At 39.5% G+C, this 26,051-nt stretch overlaps 1 protein-coding gene across 6 annotated transcripts in view; it reads left to right on the top strand.

The window, feature by feature from the left end:
• LOC114036550 (protocadherin alpha-C2) overlaps positions 1-26,051 on the top strand; it is a 181,259-nt gene that overhangs the window by 129,000 nt on the left and 26,208 nt on the right. For all 6 annotated transcript variants that reach the window (XM_027853281.1, XM_027853192.1, XM_027853420.1 and 3 more), the window contains exons 2-3: positions 4,471-4,529; positions 9,278-9,366. In XM_027853281.1, coding sequence (XP_027709082.1) covers positions 4,471-4,529; positions 9,278-9,366 — 148 coding nt within the window. The remainder of the gene's footprint in view (positions 1-4,470; positions 4,530-9,277; positions 9,367-26,051) is intronic.

The following is a 26,051-nucleotide window of genomic DNA, read 5'->3' on the forward strand; positions in this document are numbered from 1 at the left end:
GACATAGCTCTGTCCGCATGAGCTACTTATGATTCATATGATCAGTTCTAGAATTATCACTAAAATTGGTAGGAATTTGCCCATGTCTACGAAACTGACTTTTAGATTTAGATCCACCCCCATTCTTCAGGCATTTTCTGATAAAATGGGAATCATATATGGTAGAAACACATTTATATGACATATATATCTGCACATGTATAAGTACATATATACATAATGTATATATGCATGAATATATATCCATTTACACACATATAGTGTATATATCTATAACCATAATATAAATGTAAAAAGCCAAAGTACTTCTTTATTGGGGTTTTAAACTGATCAAAACTGCAAGTTTATTTTTAAGGATTTGAACCTGTGGGAGAAAAAAAAATAACAAAAGTCCCTGACATTGAAAGGTGAAAAGAACTGTTGTTTCTCTGGACCAGAAGCAGCATTTTTTGGCTGTGTGGGGTCAGTGCTCTAGGCTCTAGGGAAGGGAAACAGAGAGTGAGAGGGTAACTGCTGTGCTGGCCAGCTGTGCATCTCACATTAAGCAGACCTAGCAGTTTCCAATAGGCTTGAACTCATTAAATATATTTTAAAGTCATATTTTCCTGTTAATTTAATTTTAGTTTCCTGAGTGTTAGAGATACAAATGACTGTCTGTAGGGGGATGAATTCCATGCAGAATTATCATATTTATTCTCACCTTATTTCAATCAACCAAAAGACCTCTTAGTACTCTAAGTGCTATGAATAGGGTGGGTTTCATGCATTTTTTGGTAGACACTTTATATCAATTACCATAAGATATTACTTTGAAATCTGCAGTAGAAGACTCCTGGCTCCCACAATTATCAGTAGAGTCCCATTAGAAAGGAAATAGAGACACTGTATGTAGTTTACTCTTTCAGAATGTCTTTATTTATTGCTTTAACATGAACTTGCATGATAAGGCTATTGTGCATTATTCAGTGTGGATCTGTGGATTTATGAATGAGCCAATATGTGGCAATCAATGATTCATACTTCTCCATTTCAAATGATGAAAAGCCTTAATGATCTGAGAGATGGATCACAGAAGAAAAAGAATGTTTGTTTTTTTGGTTTGTTTTTGTATATATCGTATTTTTCTGAGAGAAACTATAACTGAGGTCACACATCTCTCCATATTTTAAATGAATCACCCAAATCTAGAATGTTCTAGAGCTTTTCATGATTAGTGACTTGATGTTGTTCATTTGAAGAAGTGCAGATTCCTACACCAGGAGACCATATTTTATTTTATTTCATAAAAAAATAAACTTAGTTCAGGAGTTAGCTGTACAAAACCAGAAGAACTAAATTGTTTTTCTAACATAATGGTTAGTAACCATTTTGAGTATGATGACTCCTTTTTAACATAAAATAATTAATAGTATTCATTGATTGAGTAAATGAACAATGGTAAAATATACTATGAATTCAGTGTATTATAAAATTCTCTTTTTAATCCTTGTAGAAGCTAGATGTATTGGAAAAATAGAAATACATATGAATGTGAGACTTTTTTTTCTTTTTTTCTTTTTCCTTTTTTTTTGGCTAGGCAATGGGGTTAAGTGACTTGCCAGGGTCACACAGCTAGTAAGTGTTATGTGTCTGAGGCCGGATTTGAACTCAGGTCCTCCTGAATCCAGGGCCATTTTTTTATTTTAACCCTACAGAATAATTTATGAGATGGACCTATTGAAATAACTTTTCGATCCACTAGAGGCACAGTGAGCACAGGTTGGGAGTCAATGGTCTAACTGTTCAGTAAAAAGCCTAGCTAGAATTGTTATACTAAGAATATCACCTGTTGACAAATAACTTTGGATTTTGATTTCAAAGTTCTAGTTATAGACTCTGAGAATTGAAAGGTCATAGGTCATCTTGTCCAACCTATGCCTGAAATATGGCCCTCTAAAGACTTCCAGTGATGAGTCAATTGATTTTATTCTTCTATATGTCCATTTCTTAGGAAGTTTTCCCTTAAACTGAACAAAAAAAAAAAACCCCTACCTCTTTGTAATTTCCACCCATTGTGTCTAGTATTGTCTCCTGAATCCAAGCAAAATAAATCTAGTTCTTCCAAATATGAAGATACTGTTCACGTTCCACCAACTTTCTCAAACTTTTCTCTTCTTCAGGCTAAATATTCTCATTTCTTTCAGATTATCCCTACATGAAGTGGTTTTGAATCTTCTTACCATTTAAATTTCCTTCTTTTGTAGTCACTCCAGCTAGTAAATGTCTTTCCTAAAACACGGCACTCAGAAACGGATATACAATTTAACTTATCGTTGAAAGCTGGTCTAGGTCTGGGTGAAACCCATGTTTGTGATGTTTTTCTTCTTTAAATTTCTCTAATATACTAAAATTAAATCAATTGGTAGGCAAATAATTTTATTTTCTTTTTAAGAATTCATTACCTACCAGCTAGGCTTGTGCTTCTCCAGACTACCTCAGCTTACTGCCATAAGCTCCTTCTTCACCAAGCTCCTAGGAAGTGAATGAAGGTCTGGGGAACAGCTTGTGGCTGATAGATTTTGGGTGAATGTGTCTAAAAAGCCACCATAAAATATAGGTCATTGAGTAAGCATAGTTTGGGGATAGGCTGAGCCTTCAAGGAGGTTTGATATAAACAGTTCTGCTAAAATTGAGCTCTTCAGCAAAATGGGGTCAATGTCTCTAACCCAAGAAACAAGTTATAGCAATTTTCATCACAATTGTGGTACCTAATCTTGGAGAAATTGGCAGCATTTACTTAGCAGATGTCAGAATCTTTTTGGAAGGAAGGCTCCTACAGCTGACAAGCTAACACAAGTACTGCTGATGGGGAGGAGTGAGATGAGGATGATAATGATTAATAAGAGATATTTTGGTCACACTTTCAGATTTTTAAAATGCTTTACAAACATTTTATCCTCTGCTCTCAGTGAGATCACTGATGGAAAATGTAGGGTTCTTTATTTGTTCTTCACAGTACTCAAATGGTAAGCCACATGGGAATTTTAATTGTCATTTTTCAAAAATCCACATGGTAAAGATAAGGCCATTTGCAGATTGTAATGTTTCCAGAATCAGTTGTCTGAATGGACAGATGACATTGGAGGACCTTGGGTGGGAAGAGCCCAGAGTTATAGCAATATCTCTGCCTTGAGTTGGCAACCTTGGTTGAATTTCTGATGTACTTCTGGGTTTTCCATTTTCTATCTAGAGTTTAGAATCATTATATATCTTCCCTGGGAAACTGTACATATAAATGTTGATAAAATATTTGGCATCTCTTGAATTTAAGGAACTCTAGGAAAATGAAGTATTTTTATTAATGTCATCCTCTTTTATGATAGCATTGTGCCTATTAATTGTGATAAGGTATAGAAAAGGGAGATGCCAAATTTCAAGGTCAGTGATAGCTACATCTGAATATAACACATTTATCTTTTTGCCCATGGCTTTGTTGTGATCCTGTTATTCTGGTTTGTCTCTGGCATGATACAGGGGTAGTGATTAAAAGGCTGAGCTTGATTCTCAGTGTTTTCTGAGCTGCTTCTAATCAGCCTGTGATTCTCAAGATAAAACCCTTATGTAACCAAATTGTAGTCTTACCTCTTCCACTTAGGATTTCATGTTTATGGAGATGAGAAAAACAAGTCTTTTGTACATTGCCCAACACAAACCCCTTATTAATAAGAAGGGTTTTCTCTAGAGTTAAGCTATTCTCTGTTATATCTTAGCCACCTTTGAAAGTTGTGTTTCCTCTCTTTGTAAGATGAAATAGCAATTTAGTGAGTAGTAGCTTAGTGAGACAGAGAATAGGACCGAGTAAATATTCTTTGATGGGAAGGATTATCAAGCAGAGCAAGGCAAAGCTCTCCAGTGGGCCATTAATGGTTTATGTTTCACTCTTATTGATACCACTTTTTAATCAGCAGCTGAGGTTGTACCAGATGCTGATGTTATGACTGATCACATCTACCCTCTGTGAAACCTGCTGCAGTCTGCAAGGCCAACGGTGGATTGCGGCGCTCTGCAGTCCAGCCAGACTGCAGCACACTTGCTGCCACTGCCTCCATTGTACCTTGTGGAGATCTGGTGTAGATCTGTTTTCATAGAGGAGAGGGGGAGGATTTTCACAGGTGACCATACTGTTTTATAATGATGAATGCTTCTGTTCATTTTCAGGGGGAGATTCTTATGCATAGATTGCCCTCACAGTTTTACCTGGCATTTGACCCTTGACTACCAAAGGGTCAGCTTAACCTTCTGCTGAAGATGTTGTTTAGACAATGGCTTAGTTTTATAGATGCAAATGAAATGATTTGCCAGATAACTTCCAAGAGTTTTTTTATGTAGGATGTTAGGAAGTGTTCTGTAAAGTATTAGTAAATTGTTGCTTAGTTAAGAACATGTGTTTTTTGTTTAAATAACAGAAACATTCCTCTTCTGTTTTTGCAGCCAAAACAACCCAACCCTGACTGGCGTTACTCTGCCTCTCTGAGAGCAGGAATGCACAGGTATGTACTTTCCCTCCCACCCTTGGTTGAAATCTACTCTAACCCTTTACTACCCAATCAAAAAATGTCTCTGCGTGGCCTGGGCTACCTCAGTTGTCTTGCCAGAGAAATGCAAGTATCTTCTCCCCTTCCTGTACTGACCTATCACAGGAAACATTAAGATCAGGGCTGAGTTCTTGCCAAGAGTTGGCTCATGAGAAAGCACCTTGTAGGATCTCAAAGTACTCCTTTTCTCAAAAAAAAAGTACTCCTTTTCTCTTAGCAGAATTCTTTTGAGTGGATAACCCAGAGGTATAGATTATGAGCAAGCTTTTAAAAATGATGCCTTGGCCTTCTGATCCTTAGGATCTCTGTGTTCCAATCTCCAATGAATCCTAAGACAAATCTGTAGTGGACTGCTTACCATAGAAACAAGTCAAGATTTATAATATCTCTTTTGGGGGGAGAGAAGAATTTCATAGTCTCTGCTCCTGAAGAATAGTGTTTTTAGCACCCCCCCCTCAACTTTGATCTCCACTTTCCTTTGCTTCTTTATCCTCCCCAATTTTTTTTTTGGCTAGGAAATGGAGTTAAGTGACTTGCCCAGGGTCACACAACTAGTATGTGTTATATATCTGAGGCCGGATTTGAAATCAGGTCCTCCTGAATCCAGGGCCGCTGTTCTATCCACTGCGGTACCTAGCTGCTCCCGTCTTCCCAAATTTTAATTGCTCTTGATGCTCTTAGACCTAGGAACATTATGTGGTGAATACAATGTAATTCTTTATTTCCATCACAGATGAACCATTTCTGGCAGATAATTTAATTACTGACCTCCTTATCCTACAAGTTTCTGCAGCCATTGTTATTGATCAATAGGAACAAATAAATAAGATGCTTCCACATATTTGCCATCTCTCCAGAAGTGTTCAATAGAAGGCATGAATATTTTGGGACTTGTGGAGTGGCTGGAGCCCCAAATCTATCTGGATCAGACATTATTCTAGAACAAGAGTACCTCTTTGGGATCTAAATTAAAAGTAATTTTGTTCTTCCTACTTTGTCTTCTTGGCAGTAATTAATTATTATCATTCTCAGAGCAGACCTGCTATCAGTGTAATGGGAACAAGTTAAAAATTCATTGAATTGAAAGTTCTTTGGAAGCCAGAAGGGAGAGATAGAAGGCTAAGAAATCAGTCATCACTGGTTAGAAAAAGATAGCATCTTTAAGGAGTCTTTTGTTCTCCAGGGTCTGTAAGAGTCCCTAAAAACACACACTTGACAATATAAACTCCTGAAATGTTTCCTCACTGAGTTTTTCATCAATCAAGATGAATTTTCCTTTGAAGTAAAAATGAATATTAATCATTCTCTATAGTGTGTGATGTTGTCAAATTAATGCAAATGTATGTCAAAAAAATTAAATATTTTGTGGCTCAGAGTAACTCATTCTGTTGTAAGGCTTATCCTTTGGCCAAAAGCAATATGGAATTTTTGCTTTTTTTCTGACTGCAGAGCCAGTTAGGATCAGACTTCAGTCTGGGGCCTAGGAAGATGAGGACAGTGTCAGACAGAAAGCTGGAAAGCATTCTGAGCCTGACATGAAAAGATGGCTGGAAACTCTGCTGTGGATCCCAGACCACTGGGGAGAAGCAAGATTTCTCTCCATTTTCCATAGGCCCACAGAAATGTTCTCCTCCTGCACCTAGGTCTTGGTGTGGCAATGTAGGAAAGGTGCATAGCGTCTCATGGAATATTTCCCTTTCTATTGCATGGGAAACATGGCTTTGGCTGGAGAGGCACAGAATGCTAGAGAAATAATGAGTCCTGAATTTATGTAAAAATACTGAAACCCTAATCCTTTTCTTTCCTTCTCTTAAGCCATAAAGCTAAATGTAACCTGAATCAAATTTGAGGTAACATGCTTCTGTGTATTATATAGAGTGAAATGGAAGTTGAAGGAAGAATATCTTAAGAATTCCCACTGATTCTTTATTGAATAATATGTTGAATGTGCGTTGGAGTTGTGATCTCTAAATGGGATTATTTTCTCTTTTTTCCCCTTCTTTTTTAAAAAATTTTTAAAAATTAATTAATTTATTTTTAGTTTTCAACATTCACTTCCACAATATTTTGAGTTCCAAATTTTCTCCCCATCTTGTCCCTCCCCCCCAAATAGCATGCATTCTGAATACCCCTAATCTGCCCTCCCTTCTATCTCCCCCCCACCTTCTCTTATCCCCTTCCCGTTCAATTTTCCTGTAGGGCAGGATAGATTTCTATACCCCATTTCCTGTATATCTTATTTCCCAGTTGCATGTGAAAACATTTTTTTTTATCTTTTGTTTTTAAAATTTTGGTTTCCAAATTTTCTCCCCTCCTTTCCCACCCACACTCGTTGAGAAGGCATGCAACTCAATACAGTTTATACATGTGTAGTCATGCAAAACACTTCCATAGTAGTCATGTTGTGAAAAACTAGGTATATTTCCCTTCATCCTCTCCTGCCCCCCATTTATTCTATTCTCTCTTTTGACTCTGTCCCTCTCTAGAAGTGTTTGCTTCTGATTTCTCTCTCCCCCAATCTGCTCTCCCCTCTATCATTCTCCTGCTCTCTTGTCCCCTCTCTCCCCCATTTTCTGTAGGGTAAGATAGATTTCCATACCCAATTGAGTAAGTTTGTTATTCTCTCCTTAAGCCAAATCCGATGAGAATAAGATTCACTCATTCCCTCTCACCTTCCCCCATTTCCCCTCCACTGTAAAAGCCTTTTCTTGTCTATTTCATGTGAGATAATTTACCCCATTCTACCTCTCCCTTTCTCCTTTTCTCAGTATAATCCTTTCTCACCTAAATGGGATTATTTTTAAATGGTTATCTACCCTCTTGGACCTTTCATCTTTAAAAAATTGTATGGATCCCTTTCTGGGAAGTTATCTTGGAAGAGAGGTAATGTTCTGAGGTGCAGAATGAGACATGCATTTTCAGATATAGCCAATGTGTTGATTTGTTTTAATTAACATTTTATAATAAGGGATGGTTTCTGTTTGGGGGTAGGGGAGGCATTTAGGGGTAGCGAAAACACACAAAAAAGAGAAAAACATCAATGAAATGTTTTAAAAATTCACAGAACATAGCAGGAGGAAATGCCAAAGGAGACACAGATATTCAGAGAAGTTTTGTTAATACTATGTTACATTTAATATACACTTAAAAACTGTATGTAACAGAAGTTAACAGTTTCATATAAAATCTTCTTTTCTGTGCTTCTTATATATTGAAATGTTTTAAAGTTTGTTAAGTATATAATAAAAAAGGATTTTACACTAAAAAGTTGTCCTTGGCTAAATGAGGCCTTAGCATAATTTCTCAGGATGACTTAGCACAGGGTAAGTTTTAGAGTTACCATCCTCTAACTAGACATAGGGCTGCTATAGTATGTGCCACTGGAGACCTCTAATTATTCTTGGAGGCTAGTGATATTTGGAGCAAGGAAGAGATGCTGATCTTGTGGGATAGAGAAGGGGAAACTGGGAATTCTTTCTAAGTGATTATAGTGGTGAGAATTGGCAAGGAATCTTGACTTCAGATTTTATAAATTCCTATTTGACTTTTTCAGTCACTGAACCCTAAGTGTATAGTACATTTTAATTCAGACACCTCGGAAAGGTCTTCTTTGTAATTTGTTAGCTTTAAAGAAAAAAAGAGGTGTCCCTTATGTCTCTGCCACCATTTGGCTTCTAACTGGGGGAAGGAAACACTTTTGACCAAGGTTCTTCCTGTCCTTTGGCTTATTCCTTTTCTCTTGTTTTCTGTTCTCTTGGGTTAGGAATTGTAGGGACTGGTAGTGGGTTGCCATTAAGTGTAGCAAAATCAGCTCCATATACTGGAGAAAAAGGAGAGGTGGCATGTGCATATGAGAGATCTAATAGGAGAAAATCAGATGGTCCAGGTGAGAGCTGATTTGGTGACCGAATTAGCATAATTCCATAGGGACCTGGAAATAGTTATATTAACAAAAGTCAATATTTGTTGTAGAATCCTGGATGGGGGAAACCAACCTGAAGCTACTAGGAAGTAGTTTTCCTTGTCTAAATCAGAATTAAGACATTATAGTGGCATTAACACTCTGGTGTCTTTCCTTTTCCTTTTTTATCTATTTATTTTTTAAGAATGGGTTATCTATCTCACTCAGACTGGAAGTGCTAGGACCCATAAGGTGGGTCCCACTGTGATAAGCATGGGGACTTTGACCTGCTCTGTTTCTGAACTAGGTCAGTTCACCTCTCCTTAAGCAACTTGCTGGCTATACAACCCCACTCACCTGGTACTTGCCATGTTAATACCGAACTTAGTGTGGACACCCCACTGACATAGCCCACTGCAGCTGAGAATCCTGAGCTCAATAGACCCACCAGTGTCAACCTCCCAGTAGCTCAGATTATAGGTGTGCACCACCATGGCCAGCTCTAGTATTTTCTTTTTAACAGGATTAATGGGTCACATAGCATTAACGAAAATACAAACTTCTGTAAAGGTAATGTTTTTATTAGATGAATAGCTCTGGCAAAGATGTTGTAAAAGAAGTAGATAAACCAGCCCTGATCCTGCATCTCATGCAGAATAGTTGCATGACAATTGCTTCAGGTTGGGCATGAGGAGAACCTATTAGCTGCAGTACTGCCCCAATGCTTTGGAAAGACTTCTAAATGAAGAGGAGGATCTTGAAGGTAATTATCTAAATACTGTATGTGTGTGTGTTTCCTCAGCTCTGTGCACCTGGAGGAAGCCGGCATCCTGCGGGCAGGGCCAGGAGGGCCTGATCAGCAGTGGCCAACTGTGTCCAGTGCAACGCCTGGTGAGCTGCTGGGTTCTCTCCTTTCTTGGGCTCTGGGGAGTTTGGAGATGATCCTCTCTTGGGACAAGAAGGAACTGTGCCATAGAACTTTGTTCTATGGCAAAAATTCTTAACCTGGGGTTCATGAATTTGTTTAGAAAGACTTTTTTAGAACTGTATTTCAATGTAATCAGTTCCTTTGCAATCCTATGTGTTTTATTTTATGCATTTAAAAACATTATGCTGAGAAGGGGTTCATAGTTCATCAGATTGTCAAAGAGGTCCAGGATACAAAAAAGGCTAAGGACCCCTGCTCTTTGGAGACATTATTTCTTCCTGGTCTTATTGCTAAGGCCTGGTTTTCTTAGTCTCACATTGGTCTTCTTTTAGGACCAACTCTGTGGTCCTGAGCTGTTGTGCATAGTGATCTAGCATATTATCCTACATACTTAGAGTTCAAGCCACTGTCTAGTTGAAGGAATGAGTTACAATAATGTGTCCACACACTCTCACTTTGAGCAAAAACATCACTTTATTTTCAGAGTGGTCAAAGAGGATTAGAAGTACAAACTGGGGCCACTGAACAGAGAAAAGTTAATTAGCCCTTATCAGGGACAGGCTTTGTGACCTTGGTTCCATTAGCTCGATCTCCAACCTCCTGTACTAATCAACCACAGACATTCAATAATTTATAGTCCCAGGGATGGCAGCACTGAGGGTGGTCCAAGGGGAGAATGATGAAACCAAAGCTCTAAGCATAGCATAAAACAGTCACCCTGCTATGCCACACTTCCTTTCTACCCTGAAAATGATTTTTAAGAAAAGATTTCCATTAGAAGTCTGGAAACAAATAGTTTTGCTATTTCAAATGCAAAGAATTGGGGGAAATGAAAGGTTCAGACATTAAAAATTATCAAGATGATGTAAGTGTGCATGCAAAACACTCTTTCCAAAAATAATCAAGTACCTTTCAAATTGCTATCAGGCCATGAAAGTGAGAGACATAGCCAAGTCACCATCTTCTAGGCAGCGTTGAGGCTTTTGTTGATTATAATTGCATCAGTCTGCATTCCGCATTTATGAATACTGCACAATTCAACTCAAAGTCACATTTGAAAAATAAAAAAGTGCAACCCAGGGCAATTCATTAGAGTGATAATGCTGCCAGATGGCAAGAGGAAAAATGCAAAATTATTCATTGACAAATCAGCTAACGAAAACCTTCCGGTTGGAGTAGATAAGCCAAATGAAAGAAGCATTTGACTTCCAAAGAGTTGGAGGTGGGATAAGGAGGGGAGCAGTGGAAGGCCTAGAGAGAAAAAAATGGTAACCGTCTCTTTAAAATTCTAAATTAGGCAAACAAAATGAAATCTTACTTTACTACTCAGGATTTCAAAGTGACAATCCATCTTATGTCAAGATTTCCCTTGGTTGTTCTTGTAGAAGTATTGCAGGTCAGGCTTCTAAATAAGGAACCAAATTGGAACCCTAACAAAGCCTTTCAGGATGACCTTTGAAAGGTCACTTTCCCTTTTCATTTCTCTAACAGTTGACCATGCAGGAATAATGCAGGATACAGACCCCTGCTCTGTGGAGACATCATTTCTTTCTGATCTTATTGCTGAGGCCTGGTTTTCTTAGTCTCACACTAGTCTTCTTTCAGATCTAACTTTGGTCCTGAACTGTTACATGCAGTAATCTAGCAGAATATCCTATATACTAGGGTTCAAGCTTAGGGTTCATGCAGGGCAAGCTTAAAACAGATTGATATACATTCCTATTTAAAGATACAATATAGACCTACAATTGATTATGTAAACCTAGCCCAGACCATGAAGTCCTTGAGAGCAGGGTCCAGTTTTTTGCCTTTCTTTGTACCCTGACCACTTAGTAGAATGCCTGGAACACAGAAGGTGATTAACAAATGAATTTTGACTAGCTCAGAATCAAAGTTCTGGATTGACATGGATTGGTTTCAATTTGGGGCGAGCCCTACTGAGTGTACTCACTCTCTTTGACTCAAGGCCACAGCCAGGGTTTTCCCTGAGAACAGCAGAATATGGCTTACGTCTGATTCTCTACAACTCGGGTAAACAAAATAGGAACTACCACACAGGCTTTATTCAACCTGACTAAACGCAGAAGACTAATACTCGACCCCACAAAGAGTTAAGATGACTCTTCTTCCCTCTGTAGTGAGTCTTTACTTCCTCAAGGGCCTGTACGGTCTTCTAGGCTTAGAATACCACCCTAAGGTTGAACCTCTCCTACAGCAAATGGAAAGTGATTGGGGGAGCTAGAGTCAAGAAACCCTCCCCTTTAATGAGAACAAACCTTTCCTCTTCAGATGCTGAAAGTGCTCACCTCTATAGATGGTCATTCCCTTTCCCCAGACCTACACAATCCACATAATTCACAGTACCAAAGTCTCCTGCTGTTCCTTAGCATTGCCTCCTGCTTGGCCATGATTTCCCTTGCTGGGTCCTAGAAACTTGTCCTAGGAATTTTTCTAGTGGTTCAGGAACTCCTCTACTACACATGGTTTTCTGGAGCATTAGTACCTTGGAGAGTCACATGGCTCTTCAGACTGCCCTCCAGGGAACTGAGTCTATGTATATCCAAATGTATTTTAAGAGTTGAGTCTGAGAGTTCAATTCAAGCCTATGAATGAGCTGAATATCGATCAATAGCTAGTACTGACATATAGTACTTTAATGTTTGCAAAGTGCTTTAGAAGCATTCTCTCATTTTAAACTCACAGCAACCCTGGGAGACAGGTGCTATTATTATCCCCATTTTACAGATGAGGAAGATGAGGCAGACAAGTGTCAAGTTACTTTTCCAGGGCCATAAAGCTAAAAGGAGTCTGAGGCTGGATTTGAACTCAAGTCTTCCTGACACCAGGTGCCAAACAATTAAGCACCCTCAATGTACTCTTAATGCATAAACTAGGACCAGACAAGGAATTCACAAATTATAAAGGAGTTAATCTTGTCAGAGGAAATCTCACACCTTGTTAAGAAATTACTGGGAGTGCCAAAGATTGTTTCAACAATGCAGTACTTTACCCCTTATAAAGGGAGACACCATCACTGCCTAAAGTTTTCACCAATGAGGACCCAGGACAATGTCTGGGTGTACCTACTACAATTCTTTAATATTTACTCATCCCTTGATCTCTTTCAGATTTATGAGGGTACATAAAACTTTTTTTGGGGAAAAACCTAGGTGTGGAGTAGTCCCTATGTGTCTTACTGATACATGGTAGTTTACTTGTTTCCTGATTCATGTACATCCTTTACACATGAATGGCCGTCTCAGGGAAGATGTTCCAGCCAGATAGCTGCAGAAACTTTCTTTACTGTGCAACGGTGGCTGCTTACCCAGAGGTTAGACTAGAAGGATATATTGGATGTTGTCTGAAAAGTAGTCTGAAGAAGAAAAATATGAGATAAATAGAAAGCATTGTTTCCTTACCCAAATGGATTAGGTGTTTTTTCTAGACCCTTTGCCTGGCTTAGCTGGCTGGACTAAATTCAGAATTTATTGAAGTTTGCTTCCAATGTGTCTTCCCAGGTGTCCAAGCCCCAATACCTTTGCTCATGCCCTGCCTAGAGTAACTCATTAGTGCAGTTATCTGCAATATGTGCAGCATCTGTGGCAGAAGAGACTGCGAGCAACCTTTGAATGCAGCCACATTGCCACATGCTCTCTGATGTTGTTTTTCCTCCATTGATTAATTTTGTTTGCTTTGTCACTAAACTGCTCATTTAATTTCACAGTCCACAAAAGCCTCAGCTATGAGTGCTTCACTCTGGTGGGATCAATGGGGACATCACGAGGTGATGTTTTCAGAAGGATGAACAAGTCAGGCATTAAATAAGCAAATCCTGGGTTTCTGGCTGCTGCCTCCAGCTGGGCATCTGGATCAACAGACCTGGACCCAGGCTTCTCTAGAAGGGACTAGGGAGAGTAAGGAAATTAGCCAAATATTGATTGCTTAGACTGCAGTTAAACAGGGTCTTTTGATCTTTGCTGGGGGTGGGGAAAGAAGGAGAATGTAGGGTCAAAGAGCCAATGATATAAATTCCAATTGCCTTTGAATTTCCTGAGCAGGGTTTAAGAAGAGCCCTCCTGTTGCTGAGTTCCTCCAGGAAAATCCTAAAGGTTATAAAAAGCCTGTGGAGGGAATGGGCTCAGTCTCTGGGATGAAGAAGCTGCTTTAGTTTCTCTGACTGTGTTTCCTAGCTGTTCTTTGTGCATTTGAATTGTTTCAAGTGGTATACATGGATTATGGATAGACAATATGGATCATTTTCCTTAAGCTACAGTGCCTCCCTGGAGAGACTGGGCAGCACTGATCATTTTTCAGTGTGTCCATGGGAAAAGCAAGGGCATATGATGTCTTTTTAGATCATATTATATATAGTGTATAAAGCTAGTCTTCAGGGACCCTTAGATTGAACAGTGAAATGATAATGGAATTTAGGCATACTGCAGAAAGGCACAGATCATGGATTAAGAGCCAAAAAGTACTTTAGAAGTCATCTAGTCCAAACCCTCACTTTTCAGATGAGAAAACTGATGCCCAGGATGATTTAGTGACTTGCTTAAGGTACCTTAGGATGTATGTAGCAGAACCAGAGAGGTCGAGGGCCCCAGGGTGTCCAACTGAGGGCTCCCTTTAGCACAGCAGGATAGAAACCATTCTAGATCACTAGTTACAATTTTAGAAAGGACGGAAGAGAGGTTCATCCTTTGTCCAAAGTGTTGAATTTTCTTTTGTAGTCAGGGGCCTGGGACTAACTTTATCCGGACAGGCTTGAAATGAAGACTCCTTCAAAATCTATAATTGCGTTAAAAAAAAACACCTCATATGTTAGCTTTCTTTTCCTTTATTATTTATTTGCCTCTGTGTGAGAATGGGGTAGAAGGCATAATACTGAGGATGGATGTAGATGTTGAGCCTTGGTTTTCTGATAGGTTCTATGATTTCACTGTTAACTTGGGAATCCTGACTCCACCCAAAAAGCCACTTCTCCATGGAGACCCAGGTTTAGGATGACTTGAGCTTCTAAATATTCCATGGAAAAGGAATGTAGTTCCTCAGCTTTGTTGTTCATTAATTTTTTCAGTTGCATTGGTTAGTACTACCTCAGTCCCAAATCAGAATATTAATAAAACCCTTTACTAATCTGCATCCCATCCTCTTTTATCATAGCCCTGGTAATGATGGGAGAGTGAAAAAATATTTATACATTTTCCAAACAAAACAAAACACCTCAGTTTGCTTGTGGGAGTGGGTTATTGAGTGTCCTGTATTCTAAGCTTCTGCTAGCCTCTACCAGACTGATAGTCTGCTTCATAGAGAAGTGCTTGCTTGCCTCTTCATTCTGTAATGAATGAGGGGCCATACATGAATTACAGCCCCCAGAACCTGATAATAAAACTTAGCTTACTTTTGAAAAGAAACAACAACAACAACAACAGCAAACATTTAATAAGTACCCAATGTATGCAGGGGGCAGCTAGGTGGCATGGTGGATAGAGTGCAGGGCCTAGAGTCAGGAAGATTCATCTTCCTAAGTTCAAATTTGGCCTCAGACACTTACTAGCTGTGTGACTCTGAGCAAGTCACTTAACATTGTATGCCTCAGTTTCCTCATCTGTAAAATGAGCTGGAGAAGGAAATGACAAACTACTCCAGTTATCTTTGATAAGAAAACCCCAAATGGGGTCATGAAGAATCAGATATAACTGAAATAAGTGAATAACCCCAAAATGTGTGCAGAAGCCTATGCTAGACACTGAGAGGAGGAGGCATGGATACAGCATTTAGACAAGACATGTCCCTTCTCTTATGATGTTAACAGCCTAGTACCAGGATAGAATACCAATACAGAAAGCTATAATAATACAATTACATGATAACTGCATTAGAAGGTTATAAAAATAAGTGATAAGCATGCAACTGGGAAATAAGATATACAGACAATGGGGTATAGAAATCTATCCTGCCCTACAGGAAAAATAGAAGGGGAAGGCGATAAGAGAAGAGGAGTGATAGAAGGGAGGGCAGATTAGGGGAAGCGGTATTCAGAATGCATGCCATCTTGGGGTGAGGGGAGGGATGAGATGGGGAGAAAATTTGGAACTCAAAATCTTGTGGAAGTGAATGTTGAAAACTAAAAATTAATTAATTAATTAATAAAAAAAGAATGAAGGACAAACAACAACAAAATAAAAAAATAAGTGATAAGGAAAGACTGAGGGAGAATTTTGCTATTGATTGGGAACAGAAGGGGAGATGGCATTTTTGCGGGTCTTTAAAGGGCAGAAATTCAACAGAAAAAAATGGAGAAGGAAGGAATTCCAGACATAGGGAATGACATGAGCAAAGTCATTAAGCATGAAATCATGGTCTGAGGGGAGAGGAAAGGTCTGGAAGGGAGAGGCAGAGAATGGTTGTTTGACTAGAGTGTGTATTATGAGAAATTATATGAGGCAAGGATGGAAAGGTGGATAGGCTTGGGTCAGATTGTGGAGGGATTTGAATGTCGAACAAAGAGTTTCCACTTTACTTGTTAGGTGATAGGAAACCATTGAAGATTCTTGAGCAGGTAAGTGACGCCACCAACTCTTTAGAGATAAAAGATTATTTTATTGCAATATAAAGGATGTATTAGAAGGGGATGAGAGTGGAGGTGAAAAGATTTTCCAGGCATCTTTTGCAATGGTCCAGGTAGGTATAAATAAGGGTGTTTTTAAGAAAGTAGTTGCAACAGGAACAGAGAGGAGAGGATGGGTGTGAGGGTTGTTATAGAATTAGAATCAATAAGATTAGCAACTGGTTGGATATGAAAAGTCGAATTGAAGGAGGGAGGAATAAAAAATAAACCTAAGGTTATGAACATGAGAGAAAAGGTGAATGATCCCAGGTACTATATAGAGAAAGTGTGAAGTCAGAATGAAAAACAGGACTAGAGGAAAATGTAATAACCTCTCTTTGAGACATTTTTAGTTTGAAGTGTTGGGGAGGAAGCAAGGTCAGGGGGTAGCCTGCAGGTCAAATCTGTGTTAGTTTTTGTTTGTACATAAAATGTAAACACCATTCTTAACTTGTGGGCCATACAAAAACATGTACTCATCTGGATTTGTCCCACAGGCCACAGTTGCTGATCTTTGGTCTGGGACAAGATGTCTAGGAAGCAATCATTTTCAGGTGTGGAACTTGAATGAGAGGCCCAGGCTGAGAGTTCATGGTAACAGTTGAAGCTGAAGTAGTGAATGACATTCCCTACAAACCTGTAAAAAGAAGAGGGGAAAGGGCCCAGGTCAGACTCTTGAAGAACACCTGTATTAGGGGATTAAGAAGAGAATGAAATGTCAACAGAGAATACAGTGTAGAGCAAATATGGTTAGAGAGATAGAAGAACAAGGAGAATATGGTATCTCCATCCAGCAGGAGGGAGTGAGCAATAGTGTCAAAGGCTGAAGAGAGTTTGAGAAGAATAAAGACTGAAGCAAGGGCATTAGATTTGGTAAAGATATTTGGTGACCTTTAAGGAGTTCCAGTAGACTGGTAGGTGTGCAAATTCATTGCAAGGGGTCAAGGAGAGAGAGTAGTGAGAAAGTGGAGTCACTGGATGTAGTCAATTTATTTCAGGAAGGTAGCAGTGAAGGGGAGAAGACATATGGGACAGTCAATAAATGGTACAGAGGGGTCAAGGGAAGATTCTGAGGGAATTAAAAAGATCTGAAAATGTCTATGGTCAGATGGGAAGGAGCCAGTGTTAAAGGAGATGTAATAGAGGTATGGAGGGCAGCCTATGCAGCACAGTGGTTAGAATGCTGGGCCTGAAGTCAGGAAGACCTGACACCTGGGCCACTGTGTTTAGCAGTTTAAAATCATGGGTGATCTTGGAGAGAGCATTTGCATTTGAACAGACTCAGAAATCAGATCACAAGAAATTTAGAAGAGTTGGAAGTGAGAAAATGGAGGCAATGGATGTAATAGCCCTCTAGGGTAGCTAGGTGGCACAGCAGACAGAACTCAGGACTTTGAGTCAGGAAGACTTGAGTTCAAATGCCACCTTAGACACTTACTAGCTGTATGACCCTGGGCAAGACACTTAACCCTGTTTGCCTCAGTTTGTCATCTATAAAATGAGCTGGAGAAGGAGATTGCAACCCACTACAGGATTTTTGCCAAGAAAACCCCAAATGGGTTCACAAAGAATTGGACATAACTGAAATAGCTAATAATAGAGGTAGGAGAAAAAAATATGACTTCTGAAGTAGGGTCCTTGAGGGGATGGGGAATGAGATCAGCTTCATAGGTTAAGGGATTAGCCTTAATTAGAATTAGGTTACCTCTCCTGTGGTTAATAAAAAGGAGGAGGAAATATAATTATTGAGGAGTTATGAGGGCTGAAAGAGAGGAGCTGAGAAAGCTTATACCAGATAGCTTTAATTGTCTTATTGAAATAGGAGGTCAGGTGTGGGGGGGGGGGATGCAGCAGTGGGTGGGGTGGGGAAGAAAGGAGGTATGATGAGAAGAGAGAACAAAAAGTTTGGAAGAGATAAAAAACAAAGTAGAAGAATTATTGAAGGTCCAGCTGAGGTTGTGTACCATGGATTCATTGCAGCAGAACTCTTATTTTGAAGGTGACTCGAAACCATCTCAGGCCTTGGCCTTTAGACCCTGGGGGAAGGAGCTGGATTGCTCTTGAGAGGACTAAATTATGTCAGAAGTCAAGGCTTAGTAAATGGAAGCAGGGGCAGAAGGATGGGTGGTGGGGCTGGTACTCCTGAGGACTCAGAGAACAGGAGCTGAATGCCTGCTATGGGGAATCTCCTGGGCATGAGTGCCTCATCTCCTGGTATTTTGGAATTAGATTCTCAGATGAGTTTGCATCCTAACTTCAGCCAAGCCCCTGGAGATCTTATTCTTCCTTATTCTTCTTCAGCTTCTGACATCTCATAACTATGAGATCCAAGTCCTTTGAGAGTCAGAGGCAGGGAAAAACTCCATTGACTATGGACTATGGGTAGTATATATCAGGTAATTATCCTCTGTCATATGGTGGACAAATTCCCAGTTCCTAATCCTCTTTTCTCCATGTTTAAGAGTCAATGTTTTCTGGACTAAAAATCTACTCCCTCTCCTATCTCCTTAAACATATTATATTATGGGGACAGCTAGGGGTGAAGTGGATAGAGCACTGGCCCTGGAGTCAGGAGGACCTGAGTTCAAATCCGACCTCAGACACATGATGCTCACTAGCTGTGTGACCCTGGGCAAGTCACTTAACCCTGATTGCCTCACCAAAAAAGAAAAACAAACCAAACATATTATATTTTGCATATTATATAGATGTAGATATATAGCCATACAGGGAATAAGCATGTATTAAGCACCTACTATGTGCCTGGCACTGTGCTTAAGCACTTTACAAATATTGTTTTGTTTGATCTTCACAATAACCCTGGGAGGTAGGTGGTATTATTATCCCCATTGACTCTAGGCCCAGGGCTCTATAGTATCCTATTTTTTGCCTTCACTGTGAATTCCAATCCTCTCACTCCTCTCTCTTCTCCCAGTGCATCATTTATGCTTTGTCTTAACTTTTTGTATTCCTTTTGTTTCTTAACCCTATGGTTGCCTAATTGATCAGCTACATTTAAATACCTGGCTCGATTATTGTATCACCAGTCATACTTCACCAAACCAAACTCCAAGGATTGTCCCAACCATCTATCTTCCTATTCCTACTTAGATGCTGCTCATCATTCCTGGAGAAAGTCACACAACTGTGTAACAACTGGATTCACTACAAATTTACATAATCTAATCTCACCTAGCCTTTCAGTGATACATGTTAATTCATCTCTGATTGACACTATCTTTTCTTCAGAGGCTACTCCAACCCTCTCTCTTTTCTTTTCTTTTTTTTAGTGAGGCAATTGGGATTAAGTGACTTGTCCAGAGTCACACAGCTAGGAAATATTTATTATGTATCTGAGGTCAGATTTGAACTCAGGTCCTCCTGACTCCAAGGGCCAGTGCTGTATCCACTGAGCCACCTACCCGCCCTGAACTCTCTCTGTTTTAAAACACTCCCACCTCCTTCTTAAGAAATTACTTTGCCTTCTTCTTTATTGAGAAAATATTGGTCATCAGTGGCGAGCTCCTTCTTTCCCTGTACTCTATACCTTAAAACCCCTCTTTATCATCTCTGTTCTCTCCTCTTTTGTTCTTATCTCTAGTGAAAAGGTCAATGTAGGAGTTCCCACAGCTAACTAACTTGCAATCTTATTCCCAACCCCTTTGGAATCTTGACCCCTTGATCATTCTCTCTAATCTTCAATTTATCCAGATCCACCAGCTCCTATTTTGTTCCTACAAACATGACCAAGACTTCCACATCCTTAAAAAAAAACCCAAAGAAACCCTTTATTTGATCCTTTATGGTATCCTGCCATATTCTTGAGCTATTATCTCAAATCTTCCTCCCCCTTTTATCTAATTTCCTAAAGAGATTAAAAAAAAAGGTAGCATTTATAGAGTAGTTTAAGGTTTGCAAAGCACTTTACAAACATCTCATTTTATCTTCACAGCAACTTGTGAGAGAGGTACCATTATTATTCCCATTTTACAGATGAAAACACTGAGGTAGAGGTTAAATAATCCAGTGTCACATGGCTAGCAAGTGTCTGAAGTCAGATTTCAACTCAAGTCTTCCTGACTCAAAGTCCTGAACTCTGTCTGCTGTGCCACCTAGCTGCCTTAGAGGTCTATTACATCCATTGCGCTCCATTTTCTCACCTCCCATTCTCTTCTAAATTTCTTGTGATCTGATTTCTGATTCTCTATTAAAATGCAAAGGCTCTCTCCTAGGTTACCAATGATTTTAAACTGATAAACAGTGTGGCCTTTTCTCAGTCCCTATTCTCTTTGAACTCTCTATGGCTTTGGATATTGTCAAATACCCTCTCCTCCTTTACTATTTCTCCCTTGACTTCTATGCCCTGGTTTTTGCTTTCTTCCCCATGTCTCTATCCTTCTAAGTTTGGACACCCACTATGGCTTTGTTCCAGGAGTTGATCTCTTTTCTACACTCTTCCTTTGGTGATGATCTCATCAGTTTCCATGGACTCAAGTGTGTTCTCTATACACACAATTTCTAAATTTATGTATCCAGCTCTAATTTCTCTCCCAAACTCCAATTTTGCATTTCCAACTGCCTGGTGGACATTTCCAGCTGGATCTCCAGCTGGCATCTCCAACTGAAATGGTCTAACATGGAATCCATTACATTATGCCCCCAAACCATTTCTTCCTCAAATTTCAGAATTTCTGTTGTTAATACCACCATTTTCCCAGTCACCCAGGTTTCTTGGTCATTCCTGCCTCTTCCTTTTTATTCAAGCCTCATATCCAATCAACTGTAGGAACCATGTTAATTCTACTTCAACACCATCTCTTGCCTCTATCTCCTCCTTTCCATTCACATAAGCTCTATAGTAGTTCATGCCATCATCACAACTTTCTGAGAATATTGCAAGAGCCTTCTAATTGGTCTCCCTATCTCCAGCCCATCACCTTATAAATTCATCCTCCACAAAGTATCCAGGTTGATATCCTTAAAACACAGATCTGTTTGTATCATGCTCCTACTCAAAAGTCTTCACTGGCTCCCTAGGGCCTCTAGCATAAAATGTAAACTTGTCAATGAGGTATGTAAAGCCTTGCATGATATGACATCCACCTATTACTCTCCTTTCTATCCAAAGTGGCCTAGTGGTTCTGCATTTCTAGAATGTACTTACTCTTCACCTCTGTCTTATGGAATCCCCCTCTTCTTTCAAAACACAGATCAGACACAACTTTCTACACAATTTTTTTCTTGATCACTTCAGTCATAAACCATCTTGTCCCCTTGAAATTACTTTGTATTTCTTACTTGTAGACAAGTTGTATCTCACCCATATAATATAAACTTCTTGAAGGTAGGGACTGTTTCATTTTTGTCCTTGTTTTTCCAATGCTGAACATGGTGCCTTGCACATAGTAGGCATTTATATGTTTTCTAATTAAATTATGGAGGTTAAATGGAATTAATTTTGTGGTTTTTTTCTATGATGCTCAGCAGTCCTGGAATAGGAACAGAGGAATTTTGTGGTAGAACTCAAAGAGGAAGAAATCAGAGATTATGAATGACAGATCCTTAGGGTTTTAAATACATTCAGATCTTTGGAGTTCTTGATCAGAGACCCTTGCTTTATAGAATGACTTATGTCAAGTAGTGAATTATTGTGTTTGGGTAATCCATGGATGTCTTTGTAGGCGGCCTTCAAAGGGAACGAAGGAAAGAAATAAGCATTTAAATTTAATTCTTTTTTTTTCTTGCGAGTTTTTTTTTTTGGTCTGTGTTTTCTTTCATACCATGACTTACATGGAAATGTGTTTTGCATGACTATACATGTATAAGCTATGTCAAATTGCTTGCCTTCTCAATGAGGAAGGGAAGGAGAGAATTTGGAACTCAAAATTTGAAAAAAGAATGTTAAAATTGTTTTTACATATGATTGGAAAAAAATAAAATACTAAATAAAAAATAAAGAACAACTTAAATAGCTGGGGGAATATTCAGTGCTCATGCCTAGGCTATGCCAATATAATAAAATATCATAAATACTATACTATACTATATAAATATTATATTATAATACTATAATATACTATAAAAATAAACTTAAGCTTAAGTACCTACTATTGTGCCAGGCACTGTGGTAAGGGCTCATTTGATCCTCAAAGCAGTTGTGAGAAGGAGGTGCTATTATTACCCCCATTTTACAGTTGAGGAAACCGGGACAAATGGCAGTTAAAGTGACTTGCCCAAGTTCACAGAGTTAGTAAGTTATGAGGTCAGACTTGAACTCAGATCTTCCTAACTCCAGGTCCAGTGTTCTATCCATTTAAGACTAGAATATGCTCAGTATACTGGTGATTGGACAAGCCCATAGATCATAGTATCTCCTTCTCTGTACCTTCTCCTCCCCCTCCCCATGCTCTAGAGCAGCAAAACCACAGTCCTATCTTTGGAGCCCAGACCTTATTTTTTAAGGAGCAAGCACAGGAAATATAATTGTGAGAATCCAGATTTCCTGTGTTTGTGAAATAAGCATCTCTGCATACTTATTTCATCAGGTTTTGGGGACAGGAAAAGGAAATTAACCTGTATGTTTCCTTTATATCCCTTATCTTCCATCTTCATAACAAAATGGGATTGTCAGCACAGAACAGGGGACAGTCTGGCCATGTGTGGGGCTTCAAGGCCGTTGTTATTTGTCAAATGTATAATAGAGTTATGTAAGGTTGGCACAAAGATCCTGTCTCCTGAGAGCACATAATCCTACCAATTCTCAGTCCTTCAGACTACACTCCAAAAGTTCTATGAGAGATGTAGGCCAGTAAAAATAGCTTTCATAGCATGTGTCTTCTTTGTGAAAGCCACAATCTCAAAAAAGCAGGCCAATGACTGGGTAGGGAATTAAGGACTGATTACAGTTCCCCCTATTATAGACATGCCAGTTAAAGCTTGCCAGTTTTATGACGGTAGATGGTTTAGCTAGGAAAGAAAAAGATCTTGAAAGGATTTTCAGTTTGTTTCAGCAAGATAATACACTTTTTTTTTCATAATCTGAAGTGGTTGCTGGGAGCATCACAGTATCAGCACATACAGACAGATGATCTGGATTCCAAACAATCCTTTGCATCAACATATATGTACCCTATATAGAAAGGAGTCAAACTTAATTTCTGAGTTTCAGCCCAAGTTATTTTGTGGTTTAAAGGGTCAGGGCAGAAAGGTTAGCCTGCCTGGCCTGCGCCTTCTCATCTTATCTTGATCACAGCAATGACTATTTCTTGTGAGGGAAGAGGATCCTAGGAATTGTGACTTCTCCTTTCTGCTCTGACATGACAGAGAATGCCACAGAAGCCAGTGCATTTAAGGTTAGGGCCTCTCTGAGACATCCTGCAGTGGAAGTTGCCTGGCTCTTTGGGGAGCCACTTCCACTGGGAGGCAGTGAAAAATGCTGAAGGGGAAAGAACAAAAAGCAAGGGAAACCGGCTTTAGGATGCTCTTCATCCAACAGCAGCTGTATCTGGCCTGCCCACAGCCCTGTTGACACTGGTGACCCAGAAAGGAAAGACTCTCCCCTGTGCCTGCAGGCATCAGTGACACAAAAACACTTTTAAAAACATTTCCTCTGAATTCTAGGGGAAGAAGAGAATCCCCTCTCCACTTAAGGTAACATTAGAGTTGAAAATGCCACTGCCTAATCTGAAAAAGCATATTCAGGTCAAATGCTAGATACAGTCATCTTGGATAACTGGGTAAGGGCTGGGAGTCTCCAGGGAAGGGCCATAACAAGGCAAGGTTGCCAAGGAGTTCAGACAGAAGTGGTATAAAAAAAGAGACTTTTTTTTTCTGCTTTGCCATCTGAATCCCCATTATCCACAGCTCTGAGGAGGAAAGAAAGGGCATCCTTACTGGGCTCTTAACCTACAGTCCAAAGGCCCCAGCTAGTTAGATTTTGACTTGTCTGTGAATTTCTATATGAAAAAAAATGACATTTTAATTTTAACTGAGTTGAAGCATTTCCTTCAATTATGAATACAAGCATCAAATCATTATTCTGAGAAGAGGCCCATAGGCCTCACCAGACTGCTGAAGGGGTCTACAACAGAGAAGAATTTAAAGAACCTCTGACTTAGGTGAATCAGTAGCTTTGCTACCATTGTTGTTGGATTGTTTCAGTTGTGTCCAACTCTTTGTGACCTCATTTATGGCTTTCTTGGCAAAGATGCTGGAGTGGTTTGCCATTTCCTTCTCCAGCTCATTTTACAGATGAGGAAATTGAGATAAATAGGGTTAAGTGACTTGCTTAGGGTCATACAGCTAGTGTCTGAGATCCGATTTGAACTCAGGAAGATGAGTCTTCCTGACTCCAGACCTAACATTCTATCCACTGTGCCACCTAGCTGCTCCCAGCTTCTGCTACAATACTTTAAAATGTTAGATAAGGGGGAAAGCCTGGGCAAGACACATCACAGTCAAGGAGTAGATGGGAGCAGTTCAGAGGTATGGAAATGCAGAAGGTATAGCAGGAAAGGAGTTCATGTGCACTGGAGAATGAAGGCTTCTAGGGAAGAAAGTGGAGGGTTCCAGTGATGTGAGAGATGGTTGTTAGAATTGTCTTATGTGCTCTCCAAGGTCAGAGTGAAAGGAGGTAAGAGTTGAGAAATAATTATTTGAGGCTTTGTTTTCCTGCCTATAAAGCGACAAGGCAATTTGGAAAGTTATTAAATGTAGAGTCCCTAGACCTGAGTTTAAGTTTTGACTGATCCTTACTAGCTTTGTGAACCTGGGTAAGTCAATTAACTTCTTAGAGCTGCAGTTTCCTCATCTGTAAAATAAGATAATAATATTTTTGCTACCTGTTCAATTTTGTAGACCGTTATGTGGCATCAAAAAGCCAGCAGTTATTTCCAGACTGATTGATTTGAAAGGAATCTGGAGGTAGAGAATCCTGACTCCACTACTTATTATCTGTGTGACCCCACATTGACCACTTAGCCTTTATGACTTTCTGTTTTCTTATTTGTAAAATGAAACAGTTGGACTAGATCAGAGATGTCCAACACATCCAGGGCTGGTGGCATTGTGGCCCATAACACTCCTGAGTGGGCCAAGAACCAGACTAAAATGTAATTAGGAAATAGTTAACAAAATAGATAAAAATGCAATTGTTGCTGAGTTGTTTTTCAATTGTGTCCAACTCTTCATGACCCCACTTGAGGTTTTCTTGGCAGTGATACTGGAGTGGTTTGCCATTTCCTTTTCCAGTTCATTTTACAGATGAGGAAACTGAGTTGCCCAGGGTCACTTCCCTAGTGAGTGTCTGAGGCCAGATTTGAATTCAGGAAGATGAGTCTTCCTGACTCTAGGTCTGGCACTCTTTCCAGTGCACCACCTAGCTGCCCCAAAATACAGTAGAATGTAGATAATGTTAATATGTGGTTTTCTAAACTCATATGCATCTTGTGGGGATTCTTATGTATGGTTTAGTGGCCACCATTTCTACTTGCATTTGACATCACTGGACTAGATCAGAATAAGGTCCTCTTAAGGTCCTTTCCACCTTTAAAATGTTTGATCATATCATTTTTAATCTTCCTTTCACCTCAGTGAGTCTCTGAGTCAAGGGATGATATGCACAAGAGCTAGCTGCTAGCATCACTGAGATCTCAATCCAGCTGCTTTCCTTCAAGTTAGAGCTCAGTAGATTTTTTTAAACTGATGCCTAGGAGCCTGAAAATGGTAGTACACAGTTCAATGTCAGAGCAATTTTCCTTTTTTCTAATCCAAGTTGTCTTCTGATATTTGCATTTGGGAAAGCTCCAAGTAGAAGAAAGCCATCCTCTCTGAGCAGAAGGACTGTTTCTCTAAATCTGGGGAGGAGAGGAGGCTGGCTAGCTGGATTTAGAAACCCTAGGAGCAATTTATCAGATTCTATTATTGAAAGATGGGATGAGGTAGTGGTAGAAGTTCTGGGCTTGGGGTCAGGAGAGACTTGGGTTCAAATCCTCTCTCTAACACTTATAGGTGTGTCCATAAGCAATATAGACTGTGTGA

This window comes from Vombatus ursinus, unplaced genomic scaffold, assembly GCF_900497805.2.
Source record: "Vombatus ursinus unplaced genomic scaffold, bare-nosed wombat genome assembly UNPS02000481.1, whole genome shotgun sequence".
NCBI classification, from domain to species: Eukaryota; Metazoa; Chordata; class Mammalia; order Diprotodontia; family Vombatidae; genus Vombatus; species Vombatus ursinus.